The sequence below is a fragment of the Myxocyprinus asiaticus genome, chromosome 5 (assembly GCF_019703515.2).
Source record: "Myxocyprinus asiaticus isolate MX2 ecotype Aquarium Trade chromosome 5, UBuf_Myxa_2, whole genome shotgun sequence".
Lineage (NCBI taxonomy): Eukaryota > Metazoa > Chordata > Actinopteri > Cypriniformes > Catostomidae > Myxocyprinus > Myxocyprinus asiaticus.
This window is the reverse complement of record NC_059348.1, coordinates 7,350,703-7,377,510: the sequence shown is the minus strand read 5'-3', so window position 1 is coordinate 7,377,510 and position 26,808 is coordinate 7,350,703. Positions and strand designations below refer to the sequence as shown.

The following is a 26,808-nucleotide window of genomic DNA, read 5'->3' as shown; positions in this document are numbered from 1 at the left end:
GGTGGTGGCGGGAGGTATGGCGCATAAGCTTTTGCTTTATGCAGATGATATTTTATTATTCATTTCTGACCCCATAAGATCTATGCTTTGCCTCCATAGAATTATTCATTTATTTTCTAAGTTCTCGGGATACAGAGTCAATTGGTCTAAATCCGAAGCTTTGGCTTTGACAGTCTACTGCCCAGTAACGGCTTTTGCCCAGTAACAGGCTGCTCTGGAAAAAGACGGTGTGGTTGTTTCAAGGAGCACAATACTTACTGACACCTCTCCAAACATAACGCTTATGGTTGTGACCATAAAGCTCTATTTTGGTCTTGTCACTCCAAATTACAGTGTGCAAGAAGCTGTGGGGCGTGTCAAGGTGTTGTCGGACATATTGTAACCGGGCTTTTTTGTGGCATTGGCGCAGTAAAGGCTTCTTTCTGGCAACTTGACCCTGCAGCTCATATTTGTTCAAGTATTGTCGTATTGTGCTCCTTGAAACAACCACACCGTCTTTTTCCAGAGCAGCCTGTATTTCTCCTGAGGTTACCTGTGGGATTTTATTTGTATCCTGAACAATTCTTCTGGCAGTTGTGGCTGAAATCTTTCTTGGTCTACCTGACCTTGGCTTGGTATCAAGAGATCCCCGAATTTCCCACTTCTTAATAAGTCATTGAACAGTGCATCCACGTGAGAGCTAACAAACTCATTGACTATTTATACACAGACACTAATTGCAATTTAAAAAGCCACAGGTGTCGGAAATTAACCTTTAATTGCCATTTAAACCTGTGTGTGTCACCTTGTGTGTCTGTAACAAGGCCAAACATTCAAGGGTATGTAAACTTTTGATCAGGGCCATTTGGGTGATTTCTGTTACCATTATGATTTAAAAAGGAGCCAAACAACTATGTGATAATAAATGACTTCATATGATCACTATCCTTAAATAAAAGACAGTTTTTTTGCATGATCAGTCATATTTTCAAAATCAATGCCAAAATTTCACAATTTCTGCCAGGATATGCAAACTTTTGAGCACAACTGTAAATAATAATAATAAAAACAATTTAGTAATGAAAAATAACCAATAATAGTATCAATAAAGAACCGTATAAGGCATATCAATAAAATAAAGATAAAATTCTAACAATATACACAGCTCTTTAATAAAGTAAAAGTATTTCTTATCAGATTACTCAATTCATCGATATAATAATCAGTAGAATACTTGATTACTAAAATAGCTGTAAGCTGTACCCATTTACAGGCTGTGATATTTGCCAAAGTACTGACCATGCAGGGTGCCCAAACTTTTGTTATGGGCCTTTTTCCCTGTAGGTTGGTTGGTTGGTTCCCTGTAGGGAACCATCAACTGGCTGACGACCTGAATGTGTTCTACTGCTGATTTGCAAGGCCCAATCTCACACCTCACACCCACTCTGACCTTCACTTCACACAAACACCAACACCTCCTGCAACCCCCCTCCTCCCCCCTCCTGCTACTCAACCTGCACTTAAGATCTGTGAAGATGATGTGAGCCACGTTTTTCGGAAACAAAAGACGAGGAAGGCTTCAGGCCCAGATGGCGTCTCACCAGCGTGTCTTCGATCCTGTGCTAACCAGCTGGCCCCCATCTTCACACAGATCTTCAATAGATCACTGGAGCAGTGTGAAGTCCCATGCTGCTTCAAACGCTCAATCATTATTCCTGTCCCAAAGAAACCAAAAATCACAGGACTTAATGACTACAGACCTGTCGCCCTGACGTCTGTGGTCATGAAATCATTTGAGACTGGTGTTGGCCCACCTGAAGAACCTCACTGGACCCTTTCTAGATTCCCTTCAATTTGCTTATCGAACAAACAGGTCTGTGGATGATGCAGTCAACATGGGATTGCATCATATCCTGCAACATCTGGACAGACCAGGGACATATGCAAGGATCCTTTTTTTGGACTTCAGTTCGGCTTTCAACACCATCATCCCAGCTATATTCCAGAATAAATTACACCAACTCTCTGTTCCCATGTCTGTCAGTGGATTAACAGCTTTCTGACGGACAGGCAGCAGCTTGTGAGACAGGGGAAACTCACTTCTAGCACCTGTACAATCAGCACTGGTGCCCCCCAGGGATGTGTGCTCTCCCCACTACTTTTCTCCCTCTACACCAGTGACTGCATCACCAAGGACCCCTCTGTCAAGCTCCTGAAGTTTGCAGACGACACCACTTTCATCGGCCTCATCCGAGATGATGATAAGTCTGCTTACAGAAAGGAGATTCAACAGCCGGCTGTCTGGTGCAGTCAAAACAACCTTGAGCTGAACACGCTCAAAACGGTGGAGATCATTGTGGACTTTAGGAGAAACACCCCAACACTGATCCCCCTCACCATTCTAAACAGCACTGTGGCAGCAGTGGAGTCATTCAGGTTCCTGGGCACTACCATCTCACAGGACCTGAAGTGGGAGACCCATATTGACTCCACTGTGAAAAAGGCCCAGCAGAGGTTGTACTTCCTTTGCCAGCTGAGGAAATTCAACCTGCCACAGGCGCTGCTGATACAGTTTTACTCAGCAGTCATTGAGTCTGTCCTCTGCACTTCAATAACTGTCTGGTTTGGTTCAGCCATGAAATCAGACATCAGAAGATTACAAAGGACAGTTCGGACTGCTGAGAGGATTATTGGTTGCCCCCTGCCCCCCCTTCAAGAACTATAAATTTCCAGAGCAAGGAAAAAGGCTGGAAAAAATCACTCTGGACACCACTCACTCTGCCCACTACCTTTTTGAACTGTTGCCTTCTGGCCGATGCTTCAGAGCTCTGAGCACCAGAACCGTCAGGCACAGGAACAGTTTTTTCCCTAAGGCTATCCATCTCATGAACAGTTAAATTACCCCATTGAGCAATAACTATGTGCAATACACAGTTTAGTCTTTCTTATATTTATCCAACACATCCAACCTCTTCTGCCATTTCATTCCTCTGAAAAAAAAAACAACAAAAAAACATTTGCACTGTACATAACAGATTTGTATTTGCACTGTACATAACAGATTGTATTAGATTTGCACTACCCATGTGTATGTGTGTATGTATTTATGTGTGTGTCTGTACGTATGTGTATAATTATTTTTTTATTTTTTATTTTTTATTATTATCTATGTCTTGCTGCTGTTTTTGTATTGTTGTACACTGGAAGCTCTTGTCACCAAGACAAATTCCTTGTATGTGTAAGCATACTTGGCAATAAAGCTGATTCTGATTCTGATTTTTTTTTTTTGTCATTTTGTAATTAACATTTTTATTGATTCATATGCACATGACAGTGAAAAACTCAACACATATATCCCAAATCAACATTTTACATTTAAACCCCACTAATACAATCCCACCCTGACCGCTAACGAACACCCCTGTGGTCCCACATAACACACACACACAATCCAATATATATATATATATATATATATATATATATATATATATATATATATATATATATATATATATATAAATAAAATAATAATAAGCATACATGGTTAAATGAAACTACACTATCCACATCCCCTCTCCGAGAGTCCCCCCAAAAAACTAAATATTTGCCCCATTTTTTAACAAATAAGTCCCTAAACCCCAGCCTTCTACTTACCGATTCCTCAAATGCAGCTACCCTTCCCATTTCCACACACCACTCCGAAAAATAGGGTGCTCCACTTGACTTCCAACCCCTAAAATTACTTGCCTGCCGATCATGAGACTGGTCAGAACCCAATTTTTAATGTGATTATCCCCTAAATTCATGACCGCCCCATCACCCAAAATACAGAGTTTGGGACAAAGCAAAACCTGAATGTTCAAAACATCACACAAATAACTCCGAACCCTCAACCAAAACTCCTGGATCTTAACACACCCCCAAAATACATGGGTAGTGTCTCCAACTTCTGATTGGCATCGCCAGCAGGTGGGTGTGTCTTTAAGACCAAGCCTATGTAATATACAGGGGGTCCAATAAAATCTATGTAAAATCTTAAATTGCATAAGTCAAACCCTTGCATCTCTAGATACAGACTTGACATTTTTCAGAATCTTAGTCCACACTCCATTTTCCAATACCAAATTCAAATCTTTTTCCCATACTCTCTTGAGAGAAGTCAAGGCTCCATCCCCCAGACTCTGAATTAGCAGGGAGTAATACACTGATGCCTCATGACCTTTTCCAAAAGCAGCAATCACCTCTCCCAAAGCACCTGCCGCTTTAGGGGGGTGTGTGCTACTCCCAAAAACAGGACAGAGCGTGTGGTGCTGCTGTAAATACTTATAGAACTGAAATCTGGGAATCCCAAAATGATGAACCAAATTCTCAAAAGATCTCAACACTCCACTCTCATACAGGTCGCTGAGTGTAGTAACCCCCCCTCACAATCCACTCTGACCAGCAGAAAGGGGACTTGTTGATAAATAATTTGGGGTTCAGCCATATGCTTGTGGCAACATTTAAATAAATGTCCAAATTAAATACTCTGGTCATTCTTGTCCAAATCACGTGCAAATGTGAAATAACGGGGTGTGATTTAACTTCTCCGGTTACTTTGTAGAAAGGCTTTGCAGTGGCAAAATAGGGGCAAGGACTTCCTGTTCAATAGAAAACCAGGGAGGGGCTCTTTCAGGTGGAAGCGACCAATGAGCCAAATGCCTGAGGCCAAATGCATAATAATAAAACAAAATCTTGGGTAGGCCTAGCCCACCTTTGTCTATTGGCCTATGTAACTTATTAAAATGCAATCTGGGACATTTACCATTTCAAATGAAGGACTTTGCTATGCTATCAAATTGCTTGAAATAAGAGAGGGGGACATCTACAGGGAGAGACTGTAGCAGGTAGTAAAATTTTGGAATACAATTCATTTTAATAACATTAACCTTCCCAATCATCAATAAATGTAATGAGGCCCACCTGTCCACATCACTCGAAAACCTTTTTATTAAAGGGTCAAAATTAACACTAACTAAATCAGACAAATTTGCCATGAATAAAATCCCCAAATACTTAATGCCCTGTTTGGGCTACTGTAAGGCGCCCGGCTGGAAAGCCATTACTTGACAGTAGGCTGTCAGAGCCAAAGCTTCGGATTTAGACCAACTGACTTTGTATCCTGAGAACTTGGAAAAGGAATTAATAATTCAGTGGAGGCAAGGCATAGATCGAGTAGGTTCAGAGACAAATAATAAAATATCATCTGCGTAAAGCAGAAGCTTATGCACCACACCTCCCGCAACCACCCCTGGAAAATCATCCTCCTTTCTTATCATGGCTGCTAATGGTTCCACGGCAAGACAGAACAATAAAGGGGAAAGAGGGCAACCCTGCTGAGTGCCCCTATCCAGAGTAAAATAATCTGAAATTAATCAATTTGTTTGTACCGCTGCTACAGGGTGTCTATAAAGTAACTTAATCCAACCAATAAATGTACTCCCAATCCCATATATTTCCAAAATCTTAAAAAGATAATCCCATTCTACCATATCAAATGCCTTTTCGGCGTCAAGTGAGATGGCAGCGACCGGAGACTGATCATTCGCTACTGACCACATGATATTGATGAGACACCTGATGTTATCAGAGGAGCAACGGCTCCGAATAAACCCCACCTGATCTATATGTATAAGACATGTCATAACCTTACTTAATCGGTTAGCCAGAATTTTGGACAATTTTTTTTACATCTAGTTGGATCAGGGAGATTGGACGGTAACTTTTACACTCACTTGGATCTTTGTCCTTTTTTAGAATCAGACTAATCCGGTCTTGCGTCAAGGTTGAAGGAAGCTTTCCATTCTTTAATGATTCTGTATAAACTTCTAACAAAAGTGGAACCAGTTCTGTAGCATAGGATCTAAAAAACTCAAAGGAAAAGCCGTCAGGCCCCGGAGCCTTGCCTGTTGGCAAGGCCTTAATTACCTCGTCAAGCTCCTCCAAGGTTATCTCAGAATCGAGAGAGTTGTCGTCAGTTTAGGAAGATCTAATGGTTCCACAAAGTTTCTAATATCTTCATCAGTAGACGAAGATGTGGAACTATAAAGATCAAGATAGAACTCTTTAAAAGGCATTATTAATATCAATGGCTGAGGTAAAAATTTCACCACCAGCAGATTTCACTGAGGGAATGATAGAAAGAGACTCTCTCTGCTTTATATATCTAGCCAAAAGCTTCCCTGCTTTGTCACCTGACTCAAAGTATGACAGTCTTGCCCTAAATAACCAAAACTCCACTTTCCACGACAAAATAGTATTATATCTATATTTCAATCGGGTCAATTCTCTGAGGCCATCAGCTGACATACGGCGCTTCAGCTGTGCCTCTGCACTTTTAATATTCTCTTCCAATTCCATGAGTTCTCGTGCTTTGGATTTTTTGATGAATGAGGCATACTGTATGAATCCAAACCCTAAGAACCGCCTTAAATGCCTCCCAAGCCACGCCAACAGATTATAAACATTGATTTCAGTCTTTAACATTTGTTGAAAATCAGGATTTTGCAAAAGGGACACATTAAGGTACCAACTATATGATTTCTTTGTCTCTGTATATGGCAACACCTCTAAACTCACCATGGCATGATCTGAGACTAAGATATTTCCAATTGAGCAATCAACAACAGATGAAATGAGGGACTTAGATATATAAAAAAAAATCTAATCTAGAATAAATCTTATGGACTGATGAACAAAATGTATAGTCCCTACCAGATGGGTTCAAAAGTCTCCAAATATCTGTAAGACCAAGATTTTTACACATCCTGTGAAGCGTCAATGTTGCTCTAGGGGGTTTACACACTTTTGCTTCACTGTGATCAAGGACTGAGTCCATCAAAAGATTAAAATCTCCTCCCAATATTATATCATAAGGGGTGCCAGCGGTTTGCAGCATCCCTTCAAGATCTATAAAAAAGCCCTGATCATCAGCATTAGGTGCATAAATATTAGCCAAAATCAACCTTTGCCCTTGAATTTCAGCTAAAACAATAATGACTCTCCCTAATTTATCTTTAGTCTGTTTGAGACATTTGAATTGTAGATGTTTATTAATCAATATAATGACTCCCTTGCTCTTACTTGAGCCAGCACTAAAAAAAACATGTGCACCCCATATCTTCCCAAATTTTTCAGTTTCCTGCGGGGAGAGATGTGTTTCTTGAAGAAACACAATATCATATTTCTTACTTTTAAGAAAAGTAATAACCTTCCTTCTTTTTATGGGGTGCCCCAACCCATTCACATTCCATGTGGAGAGAGATAGTACACTCATATTAACAACTGACATATTGATATAATAGAAAAAATAAATTGTGTGCCAAAAACAAAATTATGAAGACCACATTCCTCATTAGTGAAACAATCAACCCCCGAACAACCCCACGAACAAAACAAACAGAAAAAAGAAAAACGTGCGCATTAACCCCGCGCACGACAGCGCCAACCGGCGACAATCCCTCTAAACTCAAAAGGTCCATGAACGCCCACGAGTCCCCACGATAAATTTGCCATCAGATTGCTCAATTTTGCTTCACCAATTTGTGAGGCAAAATTACATAACAGAAAATACTTTGTGAAATAAACCCAGTCAATAGGAAGAATGAACACAAAGAATGTGTATATTCATTCACAGAACTGTCTCAAAGATGTGATCTTCCACAAATCGAATTCCAGCTGATATAAAACCGTTTAGATTCCTCGGACAGACAAACGAATGTTCCTTGAGCTGGCTGTTATGAGTTCAACGGATGACGTAATCATTCCAATGTCTCGTAAAAAAAAAATAAATAAATCAACAAAACAAACCACAGCCAGCAGGAGGAGTAAGCACTAAGAACGAACAGATGAATCAATAGCTGTTCCAAAGGAATGTTATTCAATAAAACAATCTCCAGCCGCTAGGCGGAACCAATACAAAAAGAAACAAAACCGGCATCCCGGTTCCCCGGATGATCGAGTCAATTCACTCAGAGGCTGCATAAAAGTATACCATGACTTACACAATCCGTCAGATTTATAAAAGACGTCCTTTGTGTGAGCATGTAGATATTTTGCGGTCATCCATAGTGTCCACTCTCAATCTGTCCGGGAACTTAAATGCAAAAGTTTCTTTAAGAAAAGTATTATTCACAAAACAAGCTCCAGCCGCACGGTGGAGCCAACGCAAAAAACCTAAAATGTCGCCCAGCTTCCTCAAGAGGAAGTACAGCGAGACAGGCCCACTCACATGAGAAATATCCAATGGTTTACTCAGACATTGATTCTATAAAAGATATTGCCTGATTTGGACATGTGAATACTTTGCGACCGACCTTCGTTTCTATTCTCAGTTTGGCAGGAAACATTAGAGCAAATGAGATTTTTTTCTGATGTAAGAGTTTCTTGCATTCCTTGAACCGATCGCGTTTCTCTCTTGTTGAACTCGCAAAGTCCGAGAACAAGAAAATATTATGGTTCTTCCAAGAAAGCTTCCCTTTGCTCCTCACCTGGCGCAACACAAGATCTTTATCGGATGATCTCAGAAATCTGGCCAGAATCGATCTGGGCCTATCTCCCTCAGCAGATCTGTGAGCTGGACTCTGTGAGCTGGGACTCTGTGAGCTCGCTCGATTTCAAGAGAAGGAAAGGTTGAAAATGTCCGTAAAAACACCAGCCAGCTGGTTTGCGCACACTCTGATGTCGCGGCCCGGAATGCCATCTGGACCCGCGGCTTTGCGGATATTCACCCGTCGGAAGGATCGGGTTACATCCGCTACAGAGACGGAGAGTGAACTAACCTCTGTAGCTTCAGCCGCGAGAGCTCTCTCTGCGAGGGCGGTGTTATTTCCCTCAAAACGAGCATAAAAAGTATTTAGCTCATCTGGGAGAGAGGCAGCGGTGTTCATGGCGGAGTTTTTATTCCCTTTAAAGTCCGTGATGATGTTAATTCCCTGCCACATGCTTCTAGAGTTGGTGTTGTTAAACTGTCCTTCAATCTTGTTCCTGTACTGGTGTTTTACTGTTCTGTTTTTCGGAGGGCATAACTGGCTTGTTTATGCTCCTCCGCATTCCCAGAATTAAAAGCAAAGGTCCACACATTAAGTGCTGCGCGAACATCGCTATTAATCCATGGCTTCTGGTTCGGATAGATCCGTATTGTTCTGGTCAGAATGATGTCCTCTACGCACTTTCTGATGAAACACATTACGCTATCAGCGTAAAGTTCGATGTCGTCATCAGAGGCGGACCGGAACATCTCCCAGTCCGTGTGATCAAAACAGTCTTGTAGCGCAGAGTCTGATTGGTCCAACCAGCACTGGATCGTTCTGAGGGCGGGTGCTTCCTGTTTCAGTTTCTGCCTGTAAGCGGGCAGAAGCAGAATGGAAGAGTGGTCCGATTTGCCAAATGGTGGGTTGGGGAGGGATTTGTAGCCATCCCGGAAGGGAGAGTAGCAATGGTCCAAAACCCAGTCCCCTCGTGTGTTGAAACTAATGTGTTGGTGGTATTTTGGTGCGACTGATTTTAAACTAGCTTTATTAAAGTCCCCGGTCACAATGAACGCGGCCTAAGGGTGCGCGGTTTCCTGCTTGCTTATACTCCCATACAGTTCCTTGAGTGCCTGGTCTGTGTCGGCTTGTGGCGGGATGTACACAGCAGTGACAATGACCGCTGTGCATTCCCTCGGTAGCCAGAATGGTCGACACAGAAACATAAGAAATTCCAGATCAGGAGAGCAGAAAGACTTGATAGAATGTACGTTCCTCTGATCACACCAGGATTTGTTGTTCATAAAACATACACCACCACCTCTGCTTTTACCTGAGAGGAGAACCCCGTGGGTTCAATGGCTGTGTCTGGAATCTCCGCAGATATCCAAGTTTCCGTAAGGCAGATAATGCAGCAGTCCCTCGTTGGAAAGGGATTCGCGCTTTCAGCTCGCAGAGCTTGTTATCCAGAGACTGAAAATTTGCCAGTAGAATACTGGGTAGGGGGGGTCGATTTGCGCTTAAGTTTGGTTACACTTTATTTTAAGGTGTCATTGTTACAGTGTAATTATACAAGTACTGAGTAATATTAATTAACAACATGTACTTACTATTAGGTTAGGGCTAGGAATACAGTTTGGTTTAGGGTTAGCTGCATGTAATTATGCATAGTTTACTGTTATTACTACAGTAAGTACATGTAACATGTAACAAGGACACTGTAAAATAAAGTGATACGTTTTTTTAAAGAAGGTGAAAGTAGATTCCATCTTAAGGATTTTTAACAAGGTAACAGAATGTTGTTTTGTGGAAAAACAGAGAAAATTATTCAAAGCTCTGTTTTTATATAAAAACTGGAAGGAGTCTTTATTAAACAACATACATTTTAGTAGTATTTGGTAACCAATTAATTACAAGAAGAGTTATACTGAACACAAAATGTTTTCAATTCTGTTTTAGATTAAGTGCAACTATAAAATTGATTTAGCAAACAAGCTAATATTGCTTTGGCAAAATGTCTTTTGTTGTTCTTATTAAATAGATGTAATTTTGTGTTTCATATACATTTCCCTTTGGTACCCAGACTTGGGCCAGTACCGACTAAGTGTACGATTTTTGTTGCCGTGATTGTGGCCCTATGCCGGCAGTGTCGGCTCAGTTTTGTATTTCATATACATTTCCCTTTGGTACCCAGACTCGGGCCAGTACCGGCTAAGTGTACAATTTTTGTTGCCGTGATTGTGGCCCTATGCCAGCAGTGTCAGCTCAGTTTTGGCACCCGGACTCGGGCCAGTGTACTTGGGCCGATTCTGGCACGTCATTCATTGCCGTGTTTCACAAAAGTCCGGCAACCACAAGTGGGCCAAGTTATTTCTTCTGGCCTGCCAGATCTGGGCCATTATTGGGCCAAACCTTTTTGGCTACCTGGGGAAGGTCTGGTTCACCCGATTATCTAACAGTTGTTGTAAACCAGTCCAAAATAAACAACGAGATTTTATATACTAAAACACAACAATACAATCACATAATTTCAGATGTGTACATTACTAATCATTTGATAATTTAATAAATGTTGGCCTATAGTCTATATTTCACCCAGAGGGGCTCCTCAGCCCATGTGGGCAAAGGGGCAGTTGCTTAGGCCACTGTAGCTACCCCCTGTGTACGTGTTTGGAACCAAGTATACTACAGAGAAATTTAATGTCGGAGCGGGATTTGAGCGAACGCTTGTTTACCGGTGAGCGTGAGCGGTACTTGAGCGGAGCGTCTGCTTGGGCTGTGAGCGGCTGAGCGGAGCTCACACACATGGAGCGGGTTATTGAGCGGAGTGTCACACCGCTCCGCTTACATGCTCTGGTTCACAGCAATCCAGCGTCTTGAGATTCCCGCATTAGGAATTGCTCTCCACAAAGCTCTATTTGAACATTAGACTTTCCACTATATCATAATTTTCACACCAGTGCGGTGTTCACATGCAAACCGACTAACACCGGTATTACCGCTGGTTGGATGCTAAGTGGTAATATGGGGTAATTTTCATTAAGCAATAGCCTACACAATAACGCAAGGCAGCTTGATTTCAAACTTTGAACTTTATTTTTTATTTAACTAAAAATTCAAATGAAATTGAAAAAACATTAAGTGCAATTAAAATGTGTGTTGATCTCTTTGGCAACAAACCTATTTCATCCGTGCATTCTCTCCATCATGGGCTACCGGTCGGATATTTCGTTGTCTGGGCAAATACATCACTTATTGTGGGTTGCTGTGGGTTTAATTTTGGTGTTTTTTTTACCTTTCATCCCAGGACCCAGTTTAGCTGCTTCGGAAGGGTAATGACTTTGAATGTGTGTGAATAAATTTGTTTTGTTCCCTCCTAGGGCTGGGCGATATGCAAGAAATATGTTCACAATATATATATATATCACAATATCCAATTACATCGTCAAACCCCCGGCTGAGGGATTGGTGAATATTCTTGCTTTATTGATTCTGCATTGAAAATTTAATTCATTTATTTAAAAAATGAAAAACTTAAACCAAAGACATTTCTAAATTCAAATTGCACTTCAAACGAAATGAAAAAGCAATTAAAATAATGAAGTGGTCAAAAAAGAAAAAAAAATCATATATAACCACCTTTCCATTTTACAGTCATGCAACTATCTGTCTATGACAACAGACAGCAAATTACTAATACAAATTAAGATATAAAAACAATTATAAATGTAAACATAATAATTATAATGATGATAATAATCACCTGGTTCGAGGTGAATGTGTTTTTGTATTATTTTATGTTTTAATCACAGATGTATAGGCTGCAGAGTTGTGGTCACAACGAACTGCACTGTGGAAAGAAATCGAAATGAACTTGAAGCACCTCCTGAACTGAAATGGTCTGAGGTCATTTGCAGCATTCTAATAGACGATATAATTCTCGCAAAAAAATTTCAGAAGACTGAAACAAAGAGTGAGAACCCTTTACATATGCATGTTCCACGAGACTGAATGCCTCCGAACAAACAGCGCATCAGACACACGCATAGACGGCTTTTCTGTCATCTGTTCTTAAAAATAAAGTGTGTTTCTTCAAGCGTGTGTCTGTGTCTAATAGCATTTGTTGTGTCATTCCGAATCAGAGACGTCTAACAGTTACCCACCATGCACATTATATTCTCTACCTGCAATTAAACATCTTCTGTCAGTGTGCCTACTTTGCTGCCTGTGTAATTTGATACGCTAGTAAAGAACATCTGGATTTCAATGCGTTAAGTTAATTTATCATGGGTAGCAAATTCTTAATAAGGAAACTATTCATAATTTAAGGCTATTCTATTGGTTAGGCTGTAGTATTGATATTGGAAGTTCCATTAATAATGTTTCCCCCTTTTACTTGGTATAAAATTTGACACCGGTTTTGGCAGCGGGGGCGTGGTCAAGTGTCCGTCCGGAGAGAGAGAAAGCGGTAAGGGTGCTTGCACCTGAGCTAAATTATGTCTAACACCTGTCTCTAATTACAGTGAGCACGGGGAGAGCGGCATAAAAGTGCCACACCGCCAGCAGACCAGGGAGAGAGCCTGGGTCCAGAAAGGTATTACTGTGAAGCTGAAGAAATTATTATTGTGAAGCTGAAGAGATTATTATTGTGAAGCTAGGAATTTATTATTGTGAAGCTGAAGAAATTATTATTGTGAAGCTGAAGAGATTATTATTGTGAAGCTAAGAATTTATTATTGTGAAGCTGAAGAGATTAGTGTGGTCATTAAAAGCCTTACCTGTGAGTGGAGCAACCTGCCTCCCATGTCCTCCTTATCGACTGTCCTTACACTGGTACCGAAACCCGGGAAAATCTTGGTTGAAGATGGACGGAAGTCACCCCTGTTGGGCCTCATGTATTCAGACAGAAGACAAAGGCAGGCCTAACACAGTCGTAAAACCTAACTCAGGCCCACATACAAAGTCATAAATCTTACTGATAAAAACCGTGCCAAAATCAAACAAAGGGAGTCCAAAACAGACTACAAATCCCATGAAGCCTTGCTCACTAAAGGATCGAACTCTCAACTCCTATAGGATGAGGCACACGACAGAATGCCCCTCAACCATGACGTCATCAGGAGTAGAAATACCTCTGAAATGCTTCCGGGATTTGCTTCCAGCAACTTTGCTTGCCGTGTGTAGATGCAGCTCATCGCTGCTCTCAGGTGTAGCCTCGTGGCACAAGGAAGTAACATCCGACTTGAAACTGTGGCCATACAATCTCGATCTCGCTGGACGAGTTGAGATTACTCTGTGTTCCACCGAACACTCTAACAGATCCGAAGGAGACCGCTGAGCAATCCGCATCTTCATCTGTTTGCCTGTAGAAGTGAAGAGAGAAAAGATTTCTCTTCCATTTTCAATCAAGTCGACGTCGCTGATTTCTCCGCCAGCCTGCCGAGAATCAGCAGCCGTACCGCAGAGATAGAATACTATAGTGTGTTATTCTTGTGTGTCAAGGTTATTGCTTGTACAGATTACGGACCACTGAGTCCGCTCATTGCGGCTAATACTCAAGGTATTAATTATCACAAATGAGATCTGCTGTGTTGTATCCAACCACATTGGACTGTTGTGCATTTCCGCCATCGCGGGTGAGACCGGCACACTGAGTTTATCCATTAAAGAATCAAAGCCCGCGGGACGTTTTACGAGCCATCCACCGCGTCTCTGAGTGATAAACTAACAGCTGCTTTCTCTCCCATGATCGCAAAATTGGCTTTGGGGCCATCACTTTATTCTCTCTCTCTCTCGTACTAACCACACACACACGCGACCCCTCATAAACATTCTCGCACAAATTTTTGACTAGTAGATAGCTTCGTGATAAAGCTCAGCTTAGTCCCTAAGCTATCGTACAAGCAGATACACGCGGTAAACTGGTAGACGCCATTGACTGGTTTCTCTCCACCCACATTCACGGCCATATTCTCTGGCCGGAAGTCTCGCGTAACATACTCTCCACGAGAGTCACGTCCGCCATTTTGTGCGCGTTCCTCCTTCCACACACACACACACACACACACACACCCTCATGTGTTATAGGATTATTTTGGTTACCATATCTAATCATATCACTGTTTAGTTTGTAGTTGTAAGTCGGAAGCTTATTGACTGCATTGTATTAATTATTAATTGATATTACTGCACAAGTAAACTTTGTTATATTTCAAAGAGAAGTGTTTTGGTTTGTTTTGCATACACCTGTGTCCAATGCTGACGGGATGTCAGTGCTCAGATTCAAGCCTTCATTCATTGTTTCTTTTCGAAAATCGATATTCAGATGTCAATTTTCCTAAGAGAACAATCTAATATTGAGACTGTTATACTATCTGGTTATTTGTCCCTGATTCCAGGGTGGTGCCCCGGCGAAATTAATCCTAATTAATATTCTATTGATTTTTTTGATAATTGATCATTATCTTTGATGATTGTTGAATTTGAAGGATCAATAAGCTAGTGTTAATTTTAATTAATGTTTCATCAATTAAAAAAAAGCTAACATTGGTTCAAATCAATGTTCTATTGATTTTAATAATTAATAATTATCTCTGATAAGTATTAATTATTGCTAATAACCAAACCTGCTCCTAAACGTAGCGCACTACATTTACTGGAGCCCCATATGAGGTTTTAATGAGTTAGATTCTATTATTTAATTTAAATATTAATTAATAACTAAATAAATAATTACCAATTATTTCTGATAGTAACACTGATCTAAACAACCAGTAAAGCCCTACACCCCGAAGAGTCCTCCCAGTTGGCGGAGATCCTCCAATCCCTCGCTGGCCTACATCAGAACCACCAGCAAACCCTGCTTGAGCACCGGCAAGACCAAGATCGCCGCTTTGTGGAGCTCCTACCGGCATGCGATCCGGAGCCTCCTCAGCCAGGAGGCCGCCCCAGCCGCGACCCCGGACACCCACACACCGTTGCCCCCGCCCGCATTACAGAAGATGGGGACGGCGGATGACCCAGAAGCGTTCATTGATCTGTTTGAGCGCACCGCCGAGATCTGGGGCTGGCCACTCGGCCAGTGGGTGGCTCAACAACTGCCGGCGACGAGCCTCCTGGCTTATGGTGACCTGAAAAAAAGCCATCTTGCAACGGGTTGGTCGGAGTCCGGAAGAGAATCGTCAACACTTCCGGAGCCTGAAGCTGGAGAAGTCCGACCGCCTGTTTGCCTTCGCCCAACGGCTCCGCGACGCCTGCCGGAGATGGCTGCTAGAGAGGGACCGCGGCGTCGACGGGATCATCGACCAGGTGGTACTGGAACAGTTAATACATCGACTGCCAAAAGGGATGGCAGAGTGGGTCCAGTGCCACCGCCCGGCGTCGCTGGAGGAAGCCGTCCGGCTCGCGGAGGACTACATGGCAGTGATCCCGAGGGCGGAAGAGCCCTCCTACTCTCTCTCCCCTCCCCCTGTGTTTTCCCCTGTCTCATCCCCCTCCCCTCTCTCCTCCCATTCTGCTCTCTTCCCAGGGCCCGTTCCAGCCCCACGCAGGCGAGGAGGACTTCCGCCACCGAGACCAGCTCCCAGGGCATGGGAGGCGACACCTTCCCCTGCCCCGATGCCCCGCCACTCTCCCTCTCAGGTGGGGGTGCCCGCCAATGCAAGTGCGGGCGTAGCGCCTGGGCCAGCATGCTGGAGGTGCGGAGACCCGGGCCACTTCCGGGATCAGTGCCCTCTGATGGAGCTGGGGACGGTGGTATGGGTCTCCAACATCCCGCAGGCTGCCCCCGACCGGGCCGGAGCATACCGGATACCGGTAAGTGTCAAGAGGGGGTACTCACCAAGCGTTGGTGGACACCGGTTTTAATCAAATCACTATCCACCAACGCTTGGTTCAACCCGAGGCTTTGGGCACAGCTAAAACGGTGAGGGTGAAGTGTGTGCACGGGGATATTCACAAGTATCCTGTGGTGACTCTTACGATTAAATTCCGGGGGAAAAAGCATAGAGTGGAGGCCGCGGTTAGTTCCCGCCTCACCTATCCGCTGATTTTGGGGACGGATTGGCCTGATTTTAGAAATGTATTGAAGGGAATTTGTGTGGATGGGTCCTGCACTAAATTGGGGAGATGTGAAATGTGCGATACTCTGGCAGGGGAGGCGGAGCCGTCCTCGACAGCTCCACGTCATAATGACGAGAGAGGGGGAGAGGCTGTAGCCCCTCCCCTTCTCAGGGAATTCCCTGAGGGAGATTTCCCTTTGGAGCAGTCGTGAGACGAAACCCTCAAACATGCCTTCAACCAAGTGAGAGTCATCGATGGTCAACGACTCCAGCCAGACATCGCCCTTTCATATCCCTATTTTGCAATTATAAATGAGCGGTTGTATAGAGTGACGCAGGACACTCAGACAAAAGAAGATACAACCCAGATTTTGATACCACGGAGCCGTCGGGAAGTGGTATTCCAGGCGGCTCATTATAATCCCATGGCGGGTCACTTAGGAGACAGGAAAACATTGAACCGTCTAATAGCCCGTTTCTATTGGCCGGGCATTGGGGGCGATGTCCGCAGGTGGTGTGCGGCATGCCACAAATGTCAGCTGGTTAACCCACTGGCCACCCCAAAAGCGCCATTGCGCCCCCTTCCGTTGATCGAGGTTCCCTTTGAAAGAATTGGAATGGACCTCGTCGGGCCATTAGAGCAGTCAGCACGCGGACATCACTTTGTATTGGTCCTAGTGGACTATGCAACGCGATATCCAGAAGCAGTGCCTCTTCGCAACATCTCAGCACGCAGTGTTGCGGAGGCACTCTACAAAATAATCTCCCCGGTGGGGATTCCAAAAGAAATCCTCACTGATCAAGGCACAACGTTTATGTCACGGACACTATGCGAGCTGTACGAATTATTGGGCATTAAATCGATTCGCACAAGCATGTACCATCCACAAACAGATGGCCTGGTGGAACGATTTAATAAAACCCTTAAAAACATGATTTGTAAGTTCGTGCACGACGATGCTAGAAATTGGGATAAATGGCTCGACTCCGTTATTCGCAGTACGAGAGCCTCCACTGGCTTCTCCCCGTTTGAGCTGCTGTATGGGCGGCGCCCACACGGTGTGCTTGATGTCTTGCGATAAGCCTGGGAGGAGGGACCTTCAAATAGTAAGAATGAAATTCAATTCGTTCTTGATCTTAGAGCAGAACTTTGGGGCAACTAACACAGGAGAATTTGCTCCAAGCTCAAGAACGACAGCACCGACTGTATGACAGGGGAACTCAGCTAAGGGAAATTGCACCGGGAGATAAAGTGCTTGTACTGCTTCCCACATCGAGCTCTAAATTACTCGCAAAGTGGCAAGGACCCTTTGAGGTCACACGACGAGTGGGAGATCTCAATTATGAGGTTAAACGAACCGATAGAGGGGGCGCACGTCAAATAAACCACCTCAACCTCCTGAAATTGTGGAGGAAGGTGGTCCCTGTGACATTGGCTATGGTAGTTCCGGAGAGGGCAGAGCTCGGGCCTGAGGTGAATTCAAAACATAAACAGTTCACCCCGGTCACTTGCGGAGACCACCTCTCACCGAGTCAACTCACGGAGGTTGCCAGGTTGCAACAGGTGTTTGCGGATGTGTTCTCCCCTCTACCGGGTCGTACGAACCTCATTCAGCACCACATCAAGACAGAGCCGGGGGTCGTGGTACGTAGCCGCCCCTCCCGATTACCCGAGCACAAAAAGAAAATCATTCGGGAAGAATTGGATGCAATGCTCGATATGGGGGTAATAGAAGAATCCCACAGCGACTGGTCCAGCCCAGTTGTTCTAGTGCCTAAGAGCGACTGGTCCGTACAGTTCTGTGTGGATTATAGAAAAGTCAACACGGTGTCTAAATTTGATGCGTACCCAATTCCTCGCGTTGATGAGTTGCTCGATCGGTTGGGCACTGCTCAATTTTATTCGACATTGGATTTGACGAAGGGTTATTGGCATATCCCCTTGACACCAATTTCCCGTGAAAAAACCGCCTTCTCCACACCGTTTGGATTACACCAGTTTGTGACACTTCTGTTCGGTTTGTTTGGGGCCCCGGCTACGTTTCAGCATCTCATGGACCGAATCCTCAGACCGCATTCAGCTTATGCCGCTGCCTATTTAGATGACATCATCATTTACAGCAATTATTGGCAGGGGCACATGCAACATCTGAGGGCGGTTCTGAGATCGCTGCGTCGAGCGGGACTCACAGCAAACCCAAAGAAGTATGCGATTGGGCGGGTGGAGGTACGGTATCTGGGGTTCCACTTGGGCCACGGGCAGGTGTGTCCCCTAATTGATAAGATAGTGGTGACTGCGACCAGCCCGAGGCCCAAGACCAAAAAGGGGGTGAGACAGTTCCTGGGGCTGGCTGGCTATTATAGAAGATTCATAACTAACTATTCGGACGTCACCAGCCCGCTGACTGATTTCACTATAAAGGGAGCTCCAGACCCGGTCCAGTGGACGAAGCAATGCCAGCAGGCATTCACGCAAGTTAAACCTTGCCGGGGGCCGCATTTACATTCACCCTATTTCTTTCTCCCTTTTGTTTTACAGACGGACGCTTCAGACAGAGGGCTGGGGGCTGTACTCTCACAGGTGGTGGAGAAGGAGGAGCGCCCAGTGCTGTACATTAGCCGCAAGCTCTCATTGAAGGAAACTAAGTACAGCACCGCAGATAAAGAATGTCTTGCCATCAAGTGGGCGATACTCACTCTCCGATACTACCTGTTGGGGCGGGCCTTCACCCTCTGTTCGGATCACGCCCCACTCCAATGGCTCCACCACATGAAAGACACCAACGTGCGGATCACCCGTTGGTATCTGGCTCTTCAGCCATTTAAATTCAAGGTGGTCCACAAACCAGGAGCGCAGATGGCTGCCACCGATTTCCTTTCCAGAAACAGGGGGGAGTGGTAGGCAGGCCAGATGCCTCCCCGGCCTGAGTCGGGCAGTGGGGATATGTGGCAGCTGGGGCGTGGTCAAGTGTCCATCTGGAGAGAGAGAAAGCGGTAAGGGCGCTTGCACCTGAGCTAAATTATGTCTAACACCTGTCTCTAATTACAGTGAGCACGGGAGAGCGGCATAAAAGAGCCACACCGCCAGCAGACCAGGGAGAGAGCCTGGGTCCAGAAAGTTATTACTGTGAAGCTGAAGAAATTATTATTGTGAAGCTGAAGAGATTATTATTGAGAAGCTAAGAATTTATTATTGTGAAGCTGAAGAAATTATTATTGTGAAGCTAAGAATTTATTATTGTGAAGCTGAAGAGATTAGTGTGGTCATTAAAAGCCTTACCTGTGAGTGGAGCAACCTGCCTCCCGTGTCCTCCTTATCGACTGTCCTTACACCGGTGTTGTCCCTTGTACCTAGTAAAACTGGTAACACTGTACACAGTGGCAACACTATTGAACACAAGAACAAGACTCATGTTGTGCTGTCTGCTTTCAGTAAGTGTGCTTTGTCCTCTGCACAGCTGTGTGTTGCCTATACAGTTGGAGTTTCACTTACTGCCCCCTGGAGAAAACAGGTGGTCCTTCAAGCTTGAATTGCTCCGATGGTAGGAATATTCCTTTTTATGGTCCGGGGATATGATTAATTGCATTCATTTTTTTAATGCACTATTTTTTTATATAATTAATTGCAATGAATTGACACGTTACACCGACAGTCCTAAATAAAAGACATATATTTTCAACCATGCCCAAGTTAGACTTGTTTTTACAAAGCAAAAAATATAAAAGTATAAGGAATATTGGAATAATCAAAATTCATTTCAATGTATTTTTGTTTTCATCCACACAATAAGAGTAGTTGGCTGGTTAAGCCTCTATAATCTTTATCAGTATCTTTCAACAGTGAACAACATGTCACAGAAATACAACTGAAAGGAGACATTACAATAATAGACATTTCTATAAGTAGATTTCTATTGCTACTACTTCCCATCATTAAAGGCATTTCTAAAAACTAGAATTTCTACCAAAAGTACAATTTCATTTATTTTAAGCTTTACCTGAAATTCACACTTTTTAATGCATTGGATCTGAAGATGAACCTGGAAAAGAGCTCAGTGAGACATTTTTCCACAATGCTTTTTTAAAATGAGTCATCTGGGTACTTGATGTGGTGAAACTCTGCCCACATGAATGCTGGTGGAATAGATTCTCTCCATTTGTTTTCAAGACTCCTGTATGAGTGTAACTCTATACACATTATGAACAGTTGTAAGGTTTTTCTTGAATATGGATTCTTTGGTGTATCTTCAAGTTGCCAGCTCCTGAAAAGGCATCACCACACTCAAGGCACACATACATTTTCCCAGTATGAATTTTGTGGTGCTCTTTGAAACGGTGTGGGCATGAAAAACTCTCTCCACAAAAAGAGCACAAATGGGGATCCTGGTGAATTTTCAGGTCTGATTCCAAGATAAAACTTTTATCACACTGATCACAGTTAAATGACTTTGCTCCAGTGTGTTGAGAGTGAATATGATTTTGAAGATTAGTTAAATATTTGAATCTCTCTCCACAGTAATGGCATGTGAACGGTCTCTCTCCAGTGTGAGCTCTCATGTGAATGTTAAGGTTTTCTTTCCGTGAGAAACTCTTTGCACACTGTGGGCATGTGAAGGGCTTCTCTCCAGTGTGAGTTCTTTTGTGGGTATTTAGGCTTGTTTTTTGTCTGAAACTTTTTCCACACTGAGGACATGTGAAAGGATTCTCTCCAGTGTGAATTCTCACGTGACTGGTAAGGTGTCCTTTTTGTCTGAAACTCTTTCCACACTGAGGACATGTGAAAGGATTCTCTCCAGTGTGTATTCTTATGTGTTCCTTTAGGGTTAATTTACGTGTGAAACTCTTTCCACACTGAGGACAGGTGAAACACTTTGTGGCTTTTGTGCTTTGAGTTGTTTGTTGTGAGAAATTATTTTCAGTCTGTGAGCAACTAAATGATTTGTCTTCAGTTATGGATGTATGAGGATCCTGATGTTTCTCCTCCACTTCATTCAGTTCTTGATTTTCCACTTTCACTTCCATCCAGCCTAAAATAAACATATTAAATGGTCAGAAAATAAATAAATAAATAAATAAGGGCAACAAATGTGAAATGAAAATTAGTCCAGCAATATGTCAGATGAAGGTCTTGTTGATATATTGGCCCCTCATGGTTGTTTCCTTTCACCAACATTATACACTGATTAGCCACAACATTAAAACTACCTGCCTAATGTTGTGTAGGTCCCCCTCGTGCCACCAAAACAGCGCCAACCCGCATCTCAGAATAGCATTCTGAGATGCTATTCTTCTCACCAAAATTGTACAGAGCGGTTATCTGAGTTATCGTAGACTTTGTCAGTTCGAACCAGCATGGTCATTGTCTGCTGACCTCTCTCATCAACAAGACGTTTTCATCTGCAGAACTGTCCCTCACTTTATGTTTTTTTGTTTTTGGCACCATTCTGAGTAAATTCTAGAGACTGTTGTGTGTGAAAATTCCAGGAGATCAGCAGTTACAGAAATACTCAAACCAGCCCGTCTGGCACCAACAATAATCCCTGCGATTATCTAATCAGCCAATCGTGTATGTATGGCTTTACTGGTTGTTTAGATCAGTGTTACTATCAAAAATAATTAATAATTATTTCTTTAGTTATTAATTAATATTTAAATTAATTAATTGAATCTAACTCATTAAAACCTCATATGGGGCTCCAGTAAATGTAGTGCGCTACATTTAGGAGCAAGTTTGGTTATTAGCAATAATTAATAATTATCAAAGATAATTATTAATTATTAAAATCAATAGAACATTGATGAGAATCAATGTTAGCTTTTTTTTAATCCTTTAAATCAACAATTATCAAAGATAATTGTTAATTGTTAACATCGATGAAACATTAATTAAAATTAACACTAGCTTATTGATCATTCAAATTAAACAATCATCAAAGACAATTATCAATTATCAAAAATCAACAGAATATTAATTAGGATTAACATTGACGGGGCACCACCCTGAAATCAGGGACTAATAACCAGATAGTAAAACAGTCTCAATATTAGATTGTTTTCTTAGGAAAATTGACATCCGAAGAATAACGATTTTCGGGAAAAAAAAAAACAATGAATGAAGGCTTGAATCTGAGCACTGACATCCCGTCAGCATGACACAAGCGTATGCAAAACAAACCAAAACACTTCTCTTTGTAATATAAACAAAGTTTATTTATGCAGTAATATCAATTAATAATTAATACAATGCAGTCAATAAACTTCCGACTTACAACTACAAACTAAACAGTGATATGATTAGATATGGAAACTAAAATAATCCTATAACACATAAGGTGTGTGTGTGACAGTGTAAGGAGGGACGCGCACAAAATGGCGGACGTGACTTTCGTAGAGAGTATGTCACGCGAGACTTCCGGCCAGGGAATATGACCGCGAATGGAGGCAGAGAGAAACCAGTCAATGGCGTCTACCAGTTACTGCGTGTATCCGCTTGTACGATAGCTTAGGGACAAAGCTGGGCTTTAGCATTAAGCTATCTACGAGCCAAAAATGTGTGGCAGAATGTTTGTGAGGGGTCGCGTGCATGTGTGTGTGTGTGTGGTTAGTACAAGAGCGAGAGATAGAATTAAGTGACGGCCCTAAAGCCGATTTCGCTATTGTGGGAGAGAAAGCAGCTGTTAGTTTATCGCTGAGAGATGCGGTGGACGGCTCGTAAACAGTCCCACGTTCTTTGACTCTTGATGGATCAAAACAGCTTGTCAGTCTCACCCGCGATGGCAAAAATGCACAACAGTCCAATTTGGTTGGACCACAATACAGCAAAACAAATTTGTGATAATTAATACCCTGAGTATTAATAATGAGCGGACTTGGCGGTCCGTAAACTCTACAAGCAAAAACCTTGAAACACAAGAATAACACACTATAATACTCTATCTCTGCCCAGACGTAAACCTCTTACTTGAATCGCATGAGGACACAGGTAGAATGTGTGTTCATCCGTCCTTTAAATCCGACCCGGTTCCTTGAGGCTCGTGTGATGACGGGAGGCCATTTCCTTGCTCTGTTGGCAGGCACGGCTGTTGATTCTCGGCGGGCTGGCGGAGAACTTCAGAAATGTCGACTTGACTGAAGATGGAAGAGAAATCTTTAATCTCTTCACTTCTGCATGCAAACGGATGAAGATGCGGATTGCTCGGCGGTCTCCTTCGGATCCGTTAGAGCGTTTGGTTGAACACAGAGTAATCTCAACTCATCCAGCAAGATCGAGATTGTATGGCCACAGTTTCAAGTCAGACGTTACTTCCTTGTGCCACGAGGTTGCACCTGAGAGCAGCGATGAGCTGCGTCTATACACTGCAAACAAAGTTGCTGGAAGCAAATCCCGGAAGCACTTCAGAGGTATTTCTACTCCTGATGATGTCATGGTTTGAGGGACGTTCTGTTGTGTGCCTCATCCAATGGAAGTTGAGAGTTCAATCCTTTAGTGAGCAAGGCTTCATGAGATTTGTAGTCTGTTTTGGACTCCCTTTGTTTGATTTTGGCGCGATTTTTATCAGTAAGATTTACGACTTGGAGTGTGGGGGCTGAGTTAGGTTTTACGACTGTGGAAGGCCTGCCTTTGTCTTCTATCTGAATACATGAGGCCCAACATGTGGCAGCAGTGCAGTGCATAAAATCTTGCAGATATGTGTCAGAAGCTTCAGTTAATGTTCACATCAACCATCATAATGGGGAAAAAATGTGATCTCAGTGATTTGGACCGTGGCATGATTGTTGGTGCCAGATGGGCTGGTTTGAGTATTTCTATAACTGCTGATCTCCTGGGATTTTCACAAACAACAGTCTCTAGAATTTACTCAGAATGGTGCCAAAAACAAAAAACATCCAGTGAGTGGCAGTTCTGCAGATGGAAATGCCTTGTTGATGATGGAGGTCAACAGAGAATGGCCAGACTGCTTTTGAACTGACAAAATCTACAGTAACTCAGATAACCGCTCTGTACAATTGTGGTGAGAAGAATAGCATCTCAAAATGCTATTCTGAGATGAGGGATGGCTGTTTTGGCGGCACGATGGGGACCTACACAATATTAGGCAGGTGGTTTTAATGTTGTGGCTGATCAGTATATTTTCTCTGTCAAGGATTTCAGGATCTGAAACACCTATTTTAATCTTTTTAAATATGCTGATGATATGGCATTGGTGAGCCTCAACAAGGACAATGGAAAAGACTTGGATCAATTTCTGAACTGAGTAGATGTTTTACTGAAATTTTGCAACAACAGTGTATTTGAGTTTGAACTGGTGATAAGCAATACAAAACAAGAAGTCATATCAGCTCTCTATATTGCGAGTAATTCACTCGCAGATGCGAACAAATTTTGCACTGTGACTGAAATATGAATTTTACTTGCAACTGACGAGTAAAAATTCAGATTTTACTTGCCAGAGAAAAAATAACTTGTCTCGTGAGTGTGCGCCCTGAAGGAAATTGACCTTATTTGGCTGCAGTGGGTCTGGATCTGTCATGATCACGCTGTCTCCATCACTTTAGTTGATCATTGGAATGTCACTGACATTGCATTTAATGACATCAACTCTGATTTTGGTCAAACTGTTCCACGGACTGTTCTTTTTCAACATTCTCCATTTTAAAGCATGCCAGTTACGTGCCTGTTGGACTTCAGTTAGAAGGTAAAAGTGTTGCAAAACTCGAGAGCTTGTAGATTTGAATTTGAGAATGTGTACAATACAGTAAGTATTTGTTCAAGCAAGTCATATTATACAAGTCAAAGTTTCCTTCTGCTTCATTCCATGTATTTTGTATCCAAAGACGAGACCCAGGCACCCCATTTTCATTTCATGTCTCTTTTAATATTTTTTCTGTTATTTACAGTCAGTTGGTGATCAAAAAGATTATTTCTAGTCATTCATTGTACGGATGAGGGAAAAACAACCGTGCAACTTCTCGTTAATGTGCGCTGTGGTCATTCAACCGTAAACACTTCTCTTAGAGAGACAGTATCAATTTAGCGCTTGTTAAACATATCAATGTAAACTCAATGTTAATTGCTCAAGTGCATATAAAACATTCAACAAAATTTAGTAATGAAGTGTAATAAATGTATATATACATGAATATTTAAAAGTACAGTCATACATTATGAAAAATTTTACCTTCAGAAAACACTGTAAATATTAAAGAATTTCACGAATACAAACCTTGGGCATTACTGCCTCCTACATCTCCGCCGGTGCCTTCAATTGTCCAGTTACGGGGTCATCAGCTGGGAGCCACCTATCACAGATGTTTTACCCCATTAATCCCAGAACATCTCCTGGTGGTGGGGCAGCGGTCAGGGAATTCTACCCCCCACAGGTGGACACTGGATCCTCTCGATTGTCTCTCGTTCTTGCTCCCCCATCAAGACATTCCTCCTTTCTCATCAAGACATACCATACAACCAGGGTTCAATAACCCCCCGTCCATACGATCAAACTGGTGTGATTACACTAGGCTGGGCTCAGACGTGTACGATCAGACTGGTGCGGTTTGCTTTCGTGTTGCTGTTTACAAGCAAACGAGGGACTGAAGCGGATGTCATAATAAACCAGCTGCACAAATAGTCTTTTGAAAAGATATATTTATTAATACTATTTATTGTTATACACAATATCTTTATTTTTATGTTTCAAACTTTCATAATCACTAAATAAAAGTATAAAGCCATTACACTCAGAGCGCACCTTCAATGAGGGTCGACCCCCATTGACCAATCACTTCCATATGCCAGGATTGACCTTTCCTCCCTCCGTGCCGTGCCTTGTGCAGCACCTCCTTTTTTTTTTTTTTTTTTACGTGTTCTTCCTCTGAGGAGCATGATAGCCTTTGTTGGCCTTTATTCTACACACCTCAAGGATATCTGCCAGCTTTTGCAGAACCTGATCATGCTGCCATCTGTACCCTCCTTGTGCCAAGGCGGTCTTGCACCCAGCCAACATGTGCTGCAGATTTGCTCTTGGGGCATCGCAAAGGGGACAACTCTCCTATTTACCATACCATATAGACAAATTTCAAGGGCTTGGAAGAGTGTCATAAGTGGATTTTATTAGAAATCTTGGCCTGGCCTGGGGTAACTTCCACAGGTCAGCCCATCCTAAAACTCTATTAGATGCACCTTCCCATAATGTCCAGCACCCTTGCTGCTGCTGGCTGACTGCTCGAATCATATACCCTTCCTCTTCCATCTTAGTTAC

General features: G+C 42.8%; 1 protein-coding gene across 4 annotated transcripts in view; it reads right to left on the bottom strand.

The window, feature by feature from the left end:
* Positions 1-26,808, bottom strand: part of LOC127440840 (gastrula zinc finger protein XlCGF7.1-like) — a 50,403-nt gene that overhangs the window by 10,600 nt on the left and 12,995 nt on the right. Inside the window, exons 1-3 of one of the 4 annotated variants that reach the window (XM_051697812.1) lie at positions 20,548-20,949; positions 19,830-20,103; positions 13,268-13,852 (exon numbers count right to left, since the gene is read on the bottom strand). In XM_051697812.1, coding sequence (XP_051553772.1) covers positions 13,268-13,384 — 117 coding nt within the window. In that variant the 5' untranslated portion in view covers positions 13,385-13,852; positions 19,830-20,103; positions 20,548-20,949. The other 3 variants (XR_007897202.1, XM_051697815.1, XM_051697813.1) reach the window with 3 other exon arrangements.